Raw genomic sequence first — 12,550 nt, 5'->3', positions numbered from 1 at the left:
CTGAAGCAACATACAGAATCCACCATTCATGTCCATATCTTCAGGTAACACTGAGATTGCTAAATAACTTATGACATTTACTCCTCTTTTTCTCATAGAAAAAATATTTTCTTCGACAAGAAGCTTAAATTAATGTAATGTATTAAAGGTTACTGCTGACATTAGTATATGTAACATACTGATGGCCTTCAGCAAGACTGCTACAGTATATAAATCGATCAACCATAACATTATGACCACTGATGGGTATCATGAAAAACATTGATTATCTTGTTACAATGGCATCTGAAAGTGGTTGGGACATATTAGGGAGCATGAGGACATGCTTTTTCTGAATATGATTTGTTGAAAGCAAAAAAATGGGCTAATATAAGGATTTGCAAAAGATTTGACAAGGGACAAATTGTAATAACTAGATGACTAGTCAGAACATCTTCAAAATTGAAGCTTTTGTAGAATGCTTCAGATCTGCAGTGGTCAGGACCTACCAAAAGTGGTCCAAGGAAGGAAAACAGGCAACCTTGTGACAGGGTCATGGAAGGCCAAGGCTCATTGATGTACCTGGGGAGTGAAGGCTGGCCCTTGTATTCCAATCCAGTAGAATGACTACTGTAACTCAAATTGCTTAAAAAGTTAATGATGGTTCAATCATGTTGACACTGACCATCAATGAATCAGTTAATGTTCCATCATGTTAATGCTGACCCATGTCAACAGCCACATGTCAAAAAATGTCTACAATGGAAATGGTAACATCTGGACTGACCATGTAGCAATAGAATGAAGGTGGCTTGGTCTGATGCATTCAAGAATGGTTTGAGGAACACAACAATGAGTTTCAGATGTTGACTTGGCCTCCAAATTCTCCCGATATCAGTCCAACCAAACATCTGTGGGATGTGCAGGAAAAACGGGTCCAAAATTTGGAGGCACCACACCGCAGCATACAGGACTTAAAGGATCTGCTACTGACAGCTTGGTGCTAGATACCACAGCATACATTCAGAGGTCTAGTGGAGTCCATGCCTCAGTGTGGTTTTCCTGTAGTTACAGCACCCACGATCACACTGCGGACTGAGATGCATGGGGGTGCCATTCAGTATGAATGGCAGCCCCATGCATCTCACAAAACCAGCACGATTTGGCAGCAGGTGGTTGTGGGTGCGGGAATTGATGCGATTCCTGCACCTGCAACTGGAACAACTGGAACACACAGTGCGGGCTTGTGTGAACCTAGCCTAAATGTTGGTATTTGAAGTGTTTGAAAGTCAAAAGGAACATTTCTTTATGAATCTAAATGAGCATCTTACAGGAACATTAGAGGAACTCACAATGATGAAGAAAGGAAGTTACATCTTTCAAAAGGGGGTGCTGGAATTACAAGGAAACCATATGGTCAAAAAAAAGGTGCAGCTCCTTTTTTTTTTTTTTTTTTTTTTTTTTGTGGTTCACATGGTACAGCAGCCCATTCAAATCAATGGGCTGCCGTGCCCGAGCAAATGCAGGCTGCCCAACTCGCACTAGTGTGAACCAGGCCTTACTGCATCAGTGTTTTCCTCAACCCTTCTGCACGCAATAAAGATGTTTGTGGATGCCAAATGTTTGGTGAGTTCAGCTCTCTGATGAAGATTGTCTGCAGTGATGATCTCTGCTACATTTAGACCAGGCCTAGAGGTTTCAAGAAGGGATTAGTCGCTATTGCAACAATTGGGAGTCCAAGCCTGTGATTCTGTACCCTCATTGAGGCAATGTACTCCTATCTGGCTTACTCTTTATCTCAACAGTTATGAAAAAGGGTAACTGTTCTGAGCCAATGAGACCTCCTGCTAGTGGTTATTCTACAAATCTCTGTCTTTAACACAAGAATAAAAAAAATTTGGAAAAAAGCTTGTTCAAATGTCCACGTCTAATCTTCTGATAAGACAGACTGAACCGTTGCCATTGTGCACATGCTCAGTTTAGTGTGTATTGCTAGAGAGGGTTTACTTTTTCTTGGGAGAGTGCATGTGATCAGCATAGGGCCAATCAGCACTTTCCAGACAGAGGCCAGGGGTTTTGCATCCTCCTAGAGCAGAAAGAAAACTTCTCCTGCAAGCTTTAACTAGTGCTAGGCTGGACACTGTTAGAAGTCACATGACTGCTCTAACAGCTGACGAGAAAAGGTATTTATCAGTTTATATTCACTAACATAATTGCACTTCCATGTTCTGTGTACTGTGGGAGTATAGATATAGTGAATGCAGGGTCCTGGGTTTAGTAACATTTTAAATTTAACCATATGACATGTGTTGCAAATCCTACTCTACTATATAGCATATATACAGTATACCTGTTTATTTACGAACTGGATTCCCTGCTGATAGCAGATAAGTTATGGTTGTTAGGGACACGGCTATTCACAATGAATTCGATATCTATCGAACGAATTATAAAATCTGAATGAAACAAATACTTTTTTGTCTCATTATAACCTTCTTCAATTTTTCCAAAAACAACATTTTCGTCCTAAAAACAAATCAAAATTAAACGAGTCACACATATCTACAGCTGCATATTGCAGTAAATATTGCAGTGTGCAGCCGCCAACTCGCGCTCAGTCCAAAATGGCACAGCTGTAGTGGGCTGTGCATGTTTGGTAACATGGATTGACACTCAAGCGGTGCTCGCCCAGTGTAACTCGGGTTTGAGCCTTTGCACTGCAATGTTTATGGTGCCCGGCTTGCAATGATAGACATTTCTGGGGACCGATCCCTCACAATGGGGGCTGTCTCTAGGAAACAGGAATGAATGGTAACTCTAACATATAGACTTATCTGTGTGATGCAGATATTAAGCACACCTGCAGAACCTAAAATACAGTAGACCACGTAAATAGTAACGTGATCAATATATACACATGTACAGGGGCAATCAGTTGTCATATACAGTACAGCAGCTTTTACTCACCTTGTCCCCCACCTCCCACCCTCATCCTGTTCCCTGCATTAGTGAAGAGAATTACCCAGTAATCCCCAGCATTGGAAGCATGTGACTTTTTGTGAGCTGGCTTTTGGCATTTGGCCATTTAGGAGCCCAGTGCTGTCACACTTGGGTGGGAAACAGTCCTTAGCCCTACTAGGATCGGCACTGGGCTTCTTCTCCTCATTCCCAGCTGTGAAAGGAGCATTGAGGAGCAAAGAGAAGGCAAGTATTGGCCATAAAGCAAACTGGTTGCTTTGTTCTGCATAGACAAAGTCTTGTCTTTATTGTTGGGTAAATATAACTGATAGTCAATGTGCTTCTTATTGTTGGTGAAAATGGTTACTGGCATGCCCTTGTAAAGAGAGGGAATCCAGTATGCAGTACTTATGAGCTGCATCAGTTCACCTATATGGAAAAAAAACCTGGGCTGTAATTGTTGACCCTTTTCAAAGAATACTAGTTCCCTGGCAGTCTCTAGCTTCCATACACTCTGATGTGCTGGCCTGGAACAGGCATGCAAATTTGAAAGTCAGTAAGAAGTCAGAAATCTTGGTCTGTATACTTGTTCTTGGTCAGTGCATTTGAAAGTATGAAAATCATTGAACAGCATGGTAGCAAGGCAACCAGCATTTTCAGAAAGAGAGGTTAACATTAATAGACTTCATATTGGCTCAGCTCAGGCCTGTGTGTCATAGTTGTTTGCTGTTGCCCTGTGTATTTGTATGAATGGGCAGGTATGATTAGGGAAATTATATTTCTAACTGCTACAGGACCTAGTTTGCCAGATTACTACTGATAAAGAGATATTTTTAACCTGCCCATACGCACCATACCAGGGTTACCTTGTAGCATTTCCAGGTATGAGAAAGCAAGGTGACAGTGTCCCTTTAAATGGGCCCTGTCAAAGCACCATCATTTCCTACCAAGGAATGTGCCAAAGAAAAGAGATGCTCCAAACACCCATACAAACTGCTCTCAAGGCAAATAAAGTGGTGTAAGTATGGAAATTCACCATTACAGCATGCAGAAAAATGTGAAATGGTGTATGTATGCTATGTAAAGCAATTCTAAATTTGGTTATGTTCTGAAGATGGGGTGGGGGTGGGGAATTGGCATTACTAAACAAGTTACAATATCAGGAGCATGTCTAGCGCAGATCAGGCCACCTCTTTTTTGGCAAAGAATTTGTGATCCCTGCACCAACAATTCTGGGAAGCCAACTTCCATAAATTTTAGATTTATCATTGGAGTGACAATTTTTACTTAAACCAAATGCATACCCAAGAAGTGTAGAGGAGGATTTATAAATCAAGCAAATAAAACTCCGAAAATGTTTCACTTTTATGTTTTGCACATCCCTATTGTGTAGCAAATTTGGTGAGCATCTCCAAGAGATTATACTAGTATACAAAAACAACATTTTTAATTGATTACATAAAAAAATGTACTCAGCCGATATGATCTTCAAATATAGGTTCACTTCTACTCACCACAAGACGTGTACCTGTGATGTGTTTAAGTGACTCGCAGTCAGTGCCCTCCTTAGTGATTTATTTAACATAGCAATTATAATAAATGGGTGGAGATTCAACTGTGCCCCAGGCCCCCCCCCCCCAAAAAAAGTCTTGCTGCATACTGGTGTGTTCACACCCAATGAGGCTTGTGTAATCTAACACTGTGCTAGTATGTGAATGCTTCAGGATAGGTGTTATATCACACTTTCACTGAGGTCTATACTGCTGAATGAGCACAGGGCTGCCTTGGTGAGTAATGGAACTGTTAACTTTTATTATTTATTGCAGGTATTTGTATAGCACCATCAATATAAATAAATATATATATCTATATCAATTTACATACATATCAGAGCTTACAATCTGAGGTCCATATCTCACATAAATACACATACATACTACGGCCAATTTTGACAGGAGCCTATTGTTACCTGCATGTCTTTGGCATTTGGGAAGAAACCGGAGTACCCAGAGGAAACCCACACAAGCACAGGGAGAACATGCTTTACCTAACCCAACATTTACCTATGTAGGCAATGTTGAACAACTTAAGATCCTCTTAGATTGTAAGCTCCAAGGAACAGGGCCCTCCTAACCCTCTTGTATTGTTGCTGTATTGTCTCTCGTTATATTGTAATGCGCTGCGCAAACTGTTGGCGCTATATAAATGCTGTATAATAATAATAATCCTGTCTGTAGGAGGGAAGCTATTTATTTGAAAAAAAAAACCAAAACCCCGTGCACTGCAGAAGAACATCAAACAGCCATGGTTGCTGTATTCGGTGTGTCTTTGATGCTAGCTGACATTTCCAGAAGTAGACTGATCAACATTATAACTGCAGTGCTGTACAGTAACCTCACTTGGCCTCATGTATTATTGTCTTACACAAGAACTGTTCTGTGCTGCCCACGGCCACCAATCAGGTTCAATCTTGCCCCAGAAAATGACAGGGAATGGAAATTTGAACCTGGCTGTGTACTGTGTGAGAACATAGAACATTTCTCACCTAAAACCAATAATACATTAGATTTTCAGAGTTTAAATAGTTTAATAGGACTGAGGTTTATATGACATTTACAAAAAGAACACTGAGGTTGCTAATGAAATAAAGGTTAATGTCCATACTGGGAATTGGAAGCAGTAAAAATCCTACACAAAATTGTACTGTATGAAGGAAACTGAGGGACTGATGCATCAACTGTGCAGATATTGTCCGAATGTGTCAAATTTAGAATTTTGACTCAGTATTTACAAAAATGAACGGTATACTTTGCATGCTGTATAGCAATTCCTTATCTCTAGTGAACACCCTAGATCAGGCCAAAAAGTTTTTTTTTTTAAAGGCCCGAGGATACAAAATAAATATACCCGTCTGTTCTCCAGTTGATTAGTCACACCTCTTAGGCTCAGTTCACACTAGCAGGTGTCAGACAGGCATTTGGGAAGCGTTTTTAACACTTCTCAAACGCCTCTGAAAATTCAAACGCCTTGCAGGTGTTTGCGGTGCGATTGAGGAGCGTTAATACCATTTAACTTCATTATAGGTGTTTGTGGTGCGGTTTTAACGCTTGTCAAACGCCTATCAACCGCCTCAAAACTGCGCATAGGGCATTTGGGGAGCATTTGGTGAGCATTTTGAGGAGCATTAAAAACGCTTCCCAAACGCCTGTCTAACGCTATAGGGGAATTTGGCAAGAGTTAGAAATAAAGACAAGTGTGAATGAGCCTTTACATAGTTTTGTAGCTAAATATTTCAGGAAATGTGTTATGCCCCCTTTCTATGTAATTAAATATTGTAAGTTGCAATCTTTACTATAATATTAAATTCCAAAGTGACATAGTGTTGTTCTGAAATGTGAAAGTTGCAGCCCACAACAGGCTCTCAATTCAGCCCACTGATTTACCAGAATTCGACATGCCTGCCCTTGATGGACTGGAAGTTAACATGTTTAACCATAGTTACAGTATATAGATTTTGATCAACAAAGCAATTATGTTGAGCAATTTACAGTAACCCAAAGCATTTTAGCAGATTTCAATATTTGTCAATCTACAGCAGTCAGTACTAGGGATAAGCACATTCATATTAATGAAACAGGGTTTGAACCTCACTGATACGTTTAGCCCCGGTACACATATATGTGGCCGTGCGGGCCATGTTTTTGCGCGGGCAGGAGAGCCCATTCATTTGACATGTAGAGAAGGAGTCCCTGCACTTCTTTGGAAAACGTAGCCCGCACGGGAACCTCAGTTCCCAGCGCGGTTGCATTTTCCAGTGCGGGCGGCGTGCCATTAGAATTAATGGCACCCACCCATGGGTCCGCATTTCTCTGTGCAGGTGGTGCGACTGCATGGATTTTCGTGCGGATCCGCAGCGGCTCCACCCACACATATGTGAACCTAGCCTTAAAGTGGAACTGTACTTATTTGAGCCCCCCTCCACACCCAGAGCGCTTGCCTTAAGAGCATGTTATGGCAGGCTTACATTCGTGTTTCTCCCTCCAGCAATGCAAGCTCGGCCTTCCCTCTTGTGGTTCCATAACCACCATTGCCATCTTCCGAGCTTTTTTCAGGCCTGGGGTCTTCTGCCTTCTCCACTGTTTGGCCACAAAAGATGTAACTCCTGTCTATGTGTACATGACTCTGTATGATGCTGGAAATGTACACTTAGCTGTGCATGCACAGCAGTCAGTGTGCAATTAGGAAAAAAATTCTAGGAGGCAGGATAGTGGTTTAAAGACATACATGGTCTTTTATTGCAATAAAAAAACTAATACCAATTTTTTCAAGCTAAAGTGTATACACTCCATAAATATTAACTTATCTCTATCGCTCTCTTTTGGTCTGTTTATTGTGTATTGAAAGTCTCTTCTTATATCTGTCTAATATTTACAAAAAACTCTCTGCTGTCCTGTGCCCCCTACTTACAGTGTTATTGCAAACAACTCTCCTAGTTTTTATCTTATAGCCTTTGCTAGTAGAGATCAGAGAGTGGGAGAGGTTGAGTAGTTTAGCAAAAGACACTGGGAAGCTGACAACGCTCAGTCCACAAAAGCACGTTGTCAGCTTAAACAAGGCTTACTAGCTGGGTGCATTTTAGGCAAATTGTAATAATGCAAAATGTAGGCCCCACTGCTGCAAACCTCTCTTGTACTGTCTCAGCAGCATCCATAAACCTTTACTGATTCTTCGTGACCTCATTATCAGGTAGGACATTTTTTTGTTGATACACATCTGTTTCTGCTCAGTATACTACTTTCCTCTTCACTACTGTCTGGAAACTCCTCTCTTTCACAGTGTAGGATTCGGCCAATGAGTCCATTGTAGGGCCAAACTTGTCCTCCTATAATTGATGATCATTTTAAAAAAAGGAATGAAAAAAGAAGTATATTGCAAAATGACTACTTATTTACAATGTACATTAAGTATAAATGTAATATTTCATAAGTTATTCATCATGTGACACCATATAGCTTTATGCAATGTTAATTTCCAACTGCTTTGGTATTGTTAATATATTACCTGGTGATCCTACCTCTTTGGGAACATGACAAAACTCATTTGCTGACTTGCAGAGTTGCAGCAGCCATTGTTTTCCCTCTGCCATATTTTTTTCTCTTGTCCTGATTTGTAATTTAAAAACCTCTTAAAACGAAAAAAAGAGTTGCAGTGTTGTCTCCTTGCAAGAATATCACAGACAAGTACTGGGGCTGTGTATTAATGCTAAATGTCACTGCTGGGCTTTCTGTTTCAAAGACAGCACCGTTCTATCTCTGTGGGGTTACCCATGCAACAGCAGAACCCTTGCAGTAGAATGGCAGCTGTTCACTAAGGGAGCGTCTCTGACTGCTTCTCCATTTTGAAGCATTGGGGAGATTGGCTACTACTGGATTCTGTCATGAGAACATAATGAAGGCTGCCATTTCTGAACTTTCATTTGAGAATTCTAGTTCCCTGGATGTCTGGTCAATGTTTTGGCTTTAATGCTCTGGAATCAAGGACTTGGAACAAATATACTGACACTCATTTACATCTTGCTTGTTCTAGGTCTGTAATAAAAAGTATTTAACTTAGACACATCCATTCAGCTAACATTTTTTAAGGACACTAGCAATTGCATCCCTTGTACATCTCTCATGATGGTGTCACTTTAGCTACACATTAATCAGAAAATAAATATATAGAAATCCCCCTGCGCTCCACAGAACCTAGTGAGTAAGCTGCTATCACCTATCCTCTATACCGCAAGATGTGTGAAACAAAATAATATAATAGTGGTGAAGCGCTCAACTAAAATAATCAAAAAACTAGTGCAATACCTCCTTTGTAAATATACCCTGGTGATATAGTGATAAATGATACCTCTTAGACTAAAAATTATACAATGGTAACTAGTGCAATATCCCCATCACTGTATATTAAATCCCTAATGATGTAGTGATAAACGATTATTACTTGTTAACCTATGCAAAAAGAGATACTCAAATACAATAAATCAAACCAATTTAAATAAAAATCAAATAAGATAGTGATGCCACACTGTGCAAAAAAAGTGTTCAAATAATATCACTCCATGCTGCAATAGTGCTCTTCGTGAAATCTTGACGTGACTCCCCTCAATGATAGCCAAAATGCCCCCTCACCTTCCACATTCGACCCTTGCGGGTCACAGTGCTTTCTATATATAAATATATCTCTGCCAGATTTATTCTCCTCCACTGCCTCCACCGACCATGATCCTCCTCCAGGCAGTAAGTAATACTCCAATAGCTCCCCTCACCAAACGGACTCTGCCAGATATAATTCTCCTCCACTGCCTTCACCGCTCAAGATCCTCCTCCAGGCAGTCAGTTACACTTCAATACCCCTCACAGAATGGACACAGATACAGGGCGCATATGGAAAACAAAATCACATCTCCATAGTGCAACACCGTTTAATGCACTTAATCGGTAAAGTAGAACATTACACTCACATGTCCTTTCAGCAAAGTAAAGCAGTTCCCATCTACTATGGGTGTATACAGGTGTCCAAAGATGGCGTCCGAAACCGGAAGTACGTCACCCCTATACGTCGACGCGTTGCGCCACGATCACGTGGCTTCTTCAGGAAGCCACGTGATCGTGGCGCAAAGCGTCGACGTATAGGGGTGACGTACTTCCGGTTCCAGGTTCCAGATTGCACTAGTTACCATTGTATAATTTTTAGTCTAAGAGGTATCATTTATCACTATATCACCAGGGTATATTTACAAAGGAGGTATTGCACTAGTTTTTTGATTATTTTAGTTGAGCGCTTCACCACTATTATATTATTTAGCTACACATTGCTCAAGCATATTAAAAAATAATATGGTTCCCTAGTTCTGTGCTATCCTACCTGTTTTAAGAAATAGTCATGCGATGTATCCATTTAGTTAAAATTACCATGTAAAAACAATATAAGTCACGCAACTATTACTGTAACCTCTGTACTAATATTGTATATCTTTGTCTGCATTTGTTTCAATATAAAAGAACAATTTTAATAATCAAATAAAACCCTTCCAAACAATTTAACAAATCCCATTGTAAGCCACTCTGTATAAATATAAAAATGGATGAATTGAAAATGTGTAAAACTATACAAGGCTTTCCCTCCTCTTTGTACAATGAAATAATAAAAAAATATGTGAAAATCAACTGTATAAACAACCAGTATAAATATACGTTCCTATGTCCCTATGTGACTCCAAATCACAATATCACCAAGGATAAAAAAAGTCTGCAACTTCATGACTCCATATAACTTTTTCCTATAAAATTCAATGTATACTATGCAACAGGTAGAGGAGTTACACTATTAAATTTGCTGGATCTGATATAATAAAGTATGGTACTAAAGCAAAGTAAATTCATACTACATGTAAACCAACATAATTTTGTTCAGCTTTATAACAATCTCCACATTTATCATTTTCAGTATTCACTGTTGGTAGAAATTTATTTGGTGGATGAAACAATCAGCTATGGAAAATAATTTGAAGGAACACAGAATGTTGAAGTTTGCCCTGGAAAACGCAGTATGTGGAGACCCTCAGAGTGTTGTAGACAACATAGACAATTACTGCAGACATAAAGAATGGGCCATGAACGTTGGAGATGAGAAAGGTGAGGACCAATACATCTTCAGACTTTCCTCTTAATTTTAATACAAATGTTTTATTACTCTTCGAATTTCTAGCACATTTGCGGCACACCATCCATGTAAACCAAGTAAACATAATTTGGAACTGTACATATTTCTTACATTGTGCATGCCTTCAAAAATGACTTACAGCCTTTTGGTGCTCACATTAGCACCTTATATGAGCACAAAAAGGAATAACAAAGGTTAACCGCTTGCTTGCCGCCCTATAGCAGAAATATTGCTACAAGGCAGCAGGGCTGCACAACATCACATATATATTTGTGATTTGCATTTCTGGGTAGGGAGCGTGCTGCCCTACCTGCGCCACCATTGGCAGCTAGGTATGTCGATCACCGGGTCCCGGCACCCAGCAAACACCAAGCAAAGCTGACGGGAGAGACCTGTATGTAAACAACACAGGTCTCTCTCCTGCCAGCAAGGACATGCTGTTTTTTATTTCTCTGCATAGCAGATCACTACTTTTGATCGCTCAAACGTTAACCCCTTCCTGCCTAGTGTCATTAGTACAGGGTCAGTGCTTTTTATTAGCACTGATAACTGTATTAGTGTCACTGGGGATATCAGTGGCAGTTAGTCATTTCCTACTAAAACTAAAAATTCCAGTATACATACCGCCATTTGTAGATGTTATAATTTGCACATAAACCAATTTACACGTATTAGGATTTTTTTTTAGTAAAAACATGTAGCGGAATACATTTTGGCCTAAATTTATGGCGAAATTTGATTTTTTTATTTTTTTATTGGACATGTTTAATAGCAAAAAGTCAAAAATGTTGTTTTTTTTTTTTTTTTCAAAATTGTCAGTCTTTTTTTGTTTATAGCACAAAAAATAAAAACAGCAGAGGTGATCAAATACCACTGAAAGAAAGCTCTATTTGTGGGGAAAAAGGACAGAAATTTAATTTATGCACAGCGTTTCATGACCACGTAATTCTCAGTTAAAGTAACGCAAATAGTGGCCTGGTCAGGAAGGGGGGTAAATCCTCTGAAGGGCAAGTGGTTAAAGGGAGCTAAGGCATCAACATAGAGCACCAACACTGCAGTCCACAGTCCTATACTTCATAAGCTGTACTGTTCAATAAACTGCCCTGTGGCACTGTGTGCAAAAGTACTAATGGACTAATGGATTCATGTTTTCATACTTAAAGTGTTAAAATAAAAGCAGATTGCATAGTCAGTCAGCACCGATTTTGCATTCTTTGATGGAAGACCAGATTAGTCTATTATTATACACAAGATATATCTAGGACTATGGTTATGTTTGTGCACCTAAAGCTAGAGTAGAAAAAGTCTTGTTGTTGTATTTAGTGATCAAGTCTTCCTATATCTGTGTAAAATAAAGAAGTAATTCTAACCACAGTAAAAAAAATGGGATAGGACCCAGCAACACATTGAGCCCTATATAGTATTACTACCTATGTATTTTTTAACCGTACATTAGGCAGCGTTGTGGGTTTGAGTCACCAAATATAAATCAGAATGAGATCTGAGAAAAAAACTGACAGAGGTTTTAACCTTTCCCCCACCTAATTCAATACTTTAGAAAACAAATGCTCTGGAGTTTGGCTTTAACATATATTTAATTCATATCTAAACTCAAGCAGCTTACCAGTCCTTAGATGTGATAATTGCAGTAACACACCCCCTGCCCTAAGGTGACAATGCCCTCTCATCATACTGTTTCTACGGAGAAGAAGGGATACAAAGACTATTGAAAAGCTATCAAATAAAAGCTTTCAAATGCATATTTAACAGACCAAAAGAGATCAAAATGAAGTATATTGCTAGGATATATACACAATATTGCCAAAAGTATTGGGACACCCCTCCAAATCATTGGATGCAGGTGTTCCAATCGCCTTCATGACCACAGGTGTATAAG

General features: G+C 39.6%; 1 protein-coding gene across 1 annotated transcript in view; it reads left to right on the top strand.

The window, feature by feature from the left end:
• Window positions 1-4,618: 4,618 nt before the first annotated feature.
• LOC149466461 (catechol O-methyltransferase-like) overlaps window positions 4,619-12,550 on the top strand; it is a 30,848-nt gene continuing 22,916 nt past the window's right edge. Inside the window, exons 1-2 of the mRNA XM_089672473.1 lie at window positions 4,619-4,724; window positions 10,438-10,625. Coding sequence (XP_089528599.1) covers window positions 10,469-10,625 — 157 coding nt within the window. The 5' untranslated portion in view covers window positions 4,619-4,724; window positions 10,438-10,468. The remainder of the gene's footprint in view (window positions 4,725-10,437; window positions 10,626-12,550) is intronic.

Source organism: Staurois parvus, unplaced genomic scaffold, assembly GCF_062004578.1.
Source record: "Staurois parvus isolate SC_StPar_1 unplaced genomic scaffold, SC_StPar_1.0 ptg000129l, whole genome shotgun sequence".
NCBI classification, from domain to species: domain Eukaryota; kingdom Metazoa; phylum Chordata; class Amphibia; order Anura; family Ranidae; genus Staurois; species Staurois parvus.
This window is presented reverse-complemented; position numbering and strand designations above follow the sequence as displayed.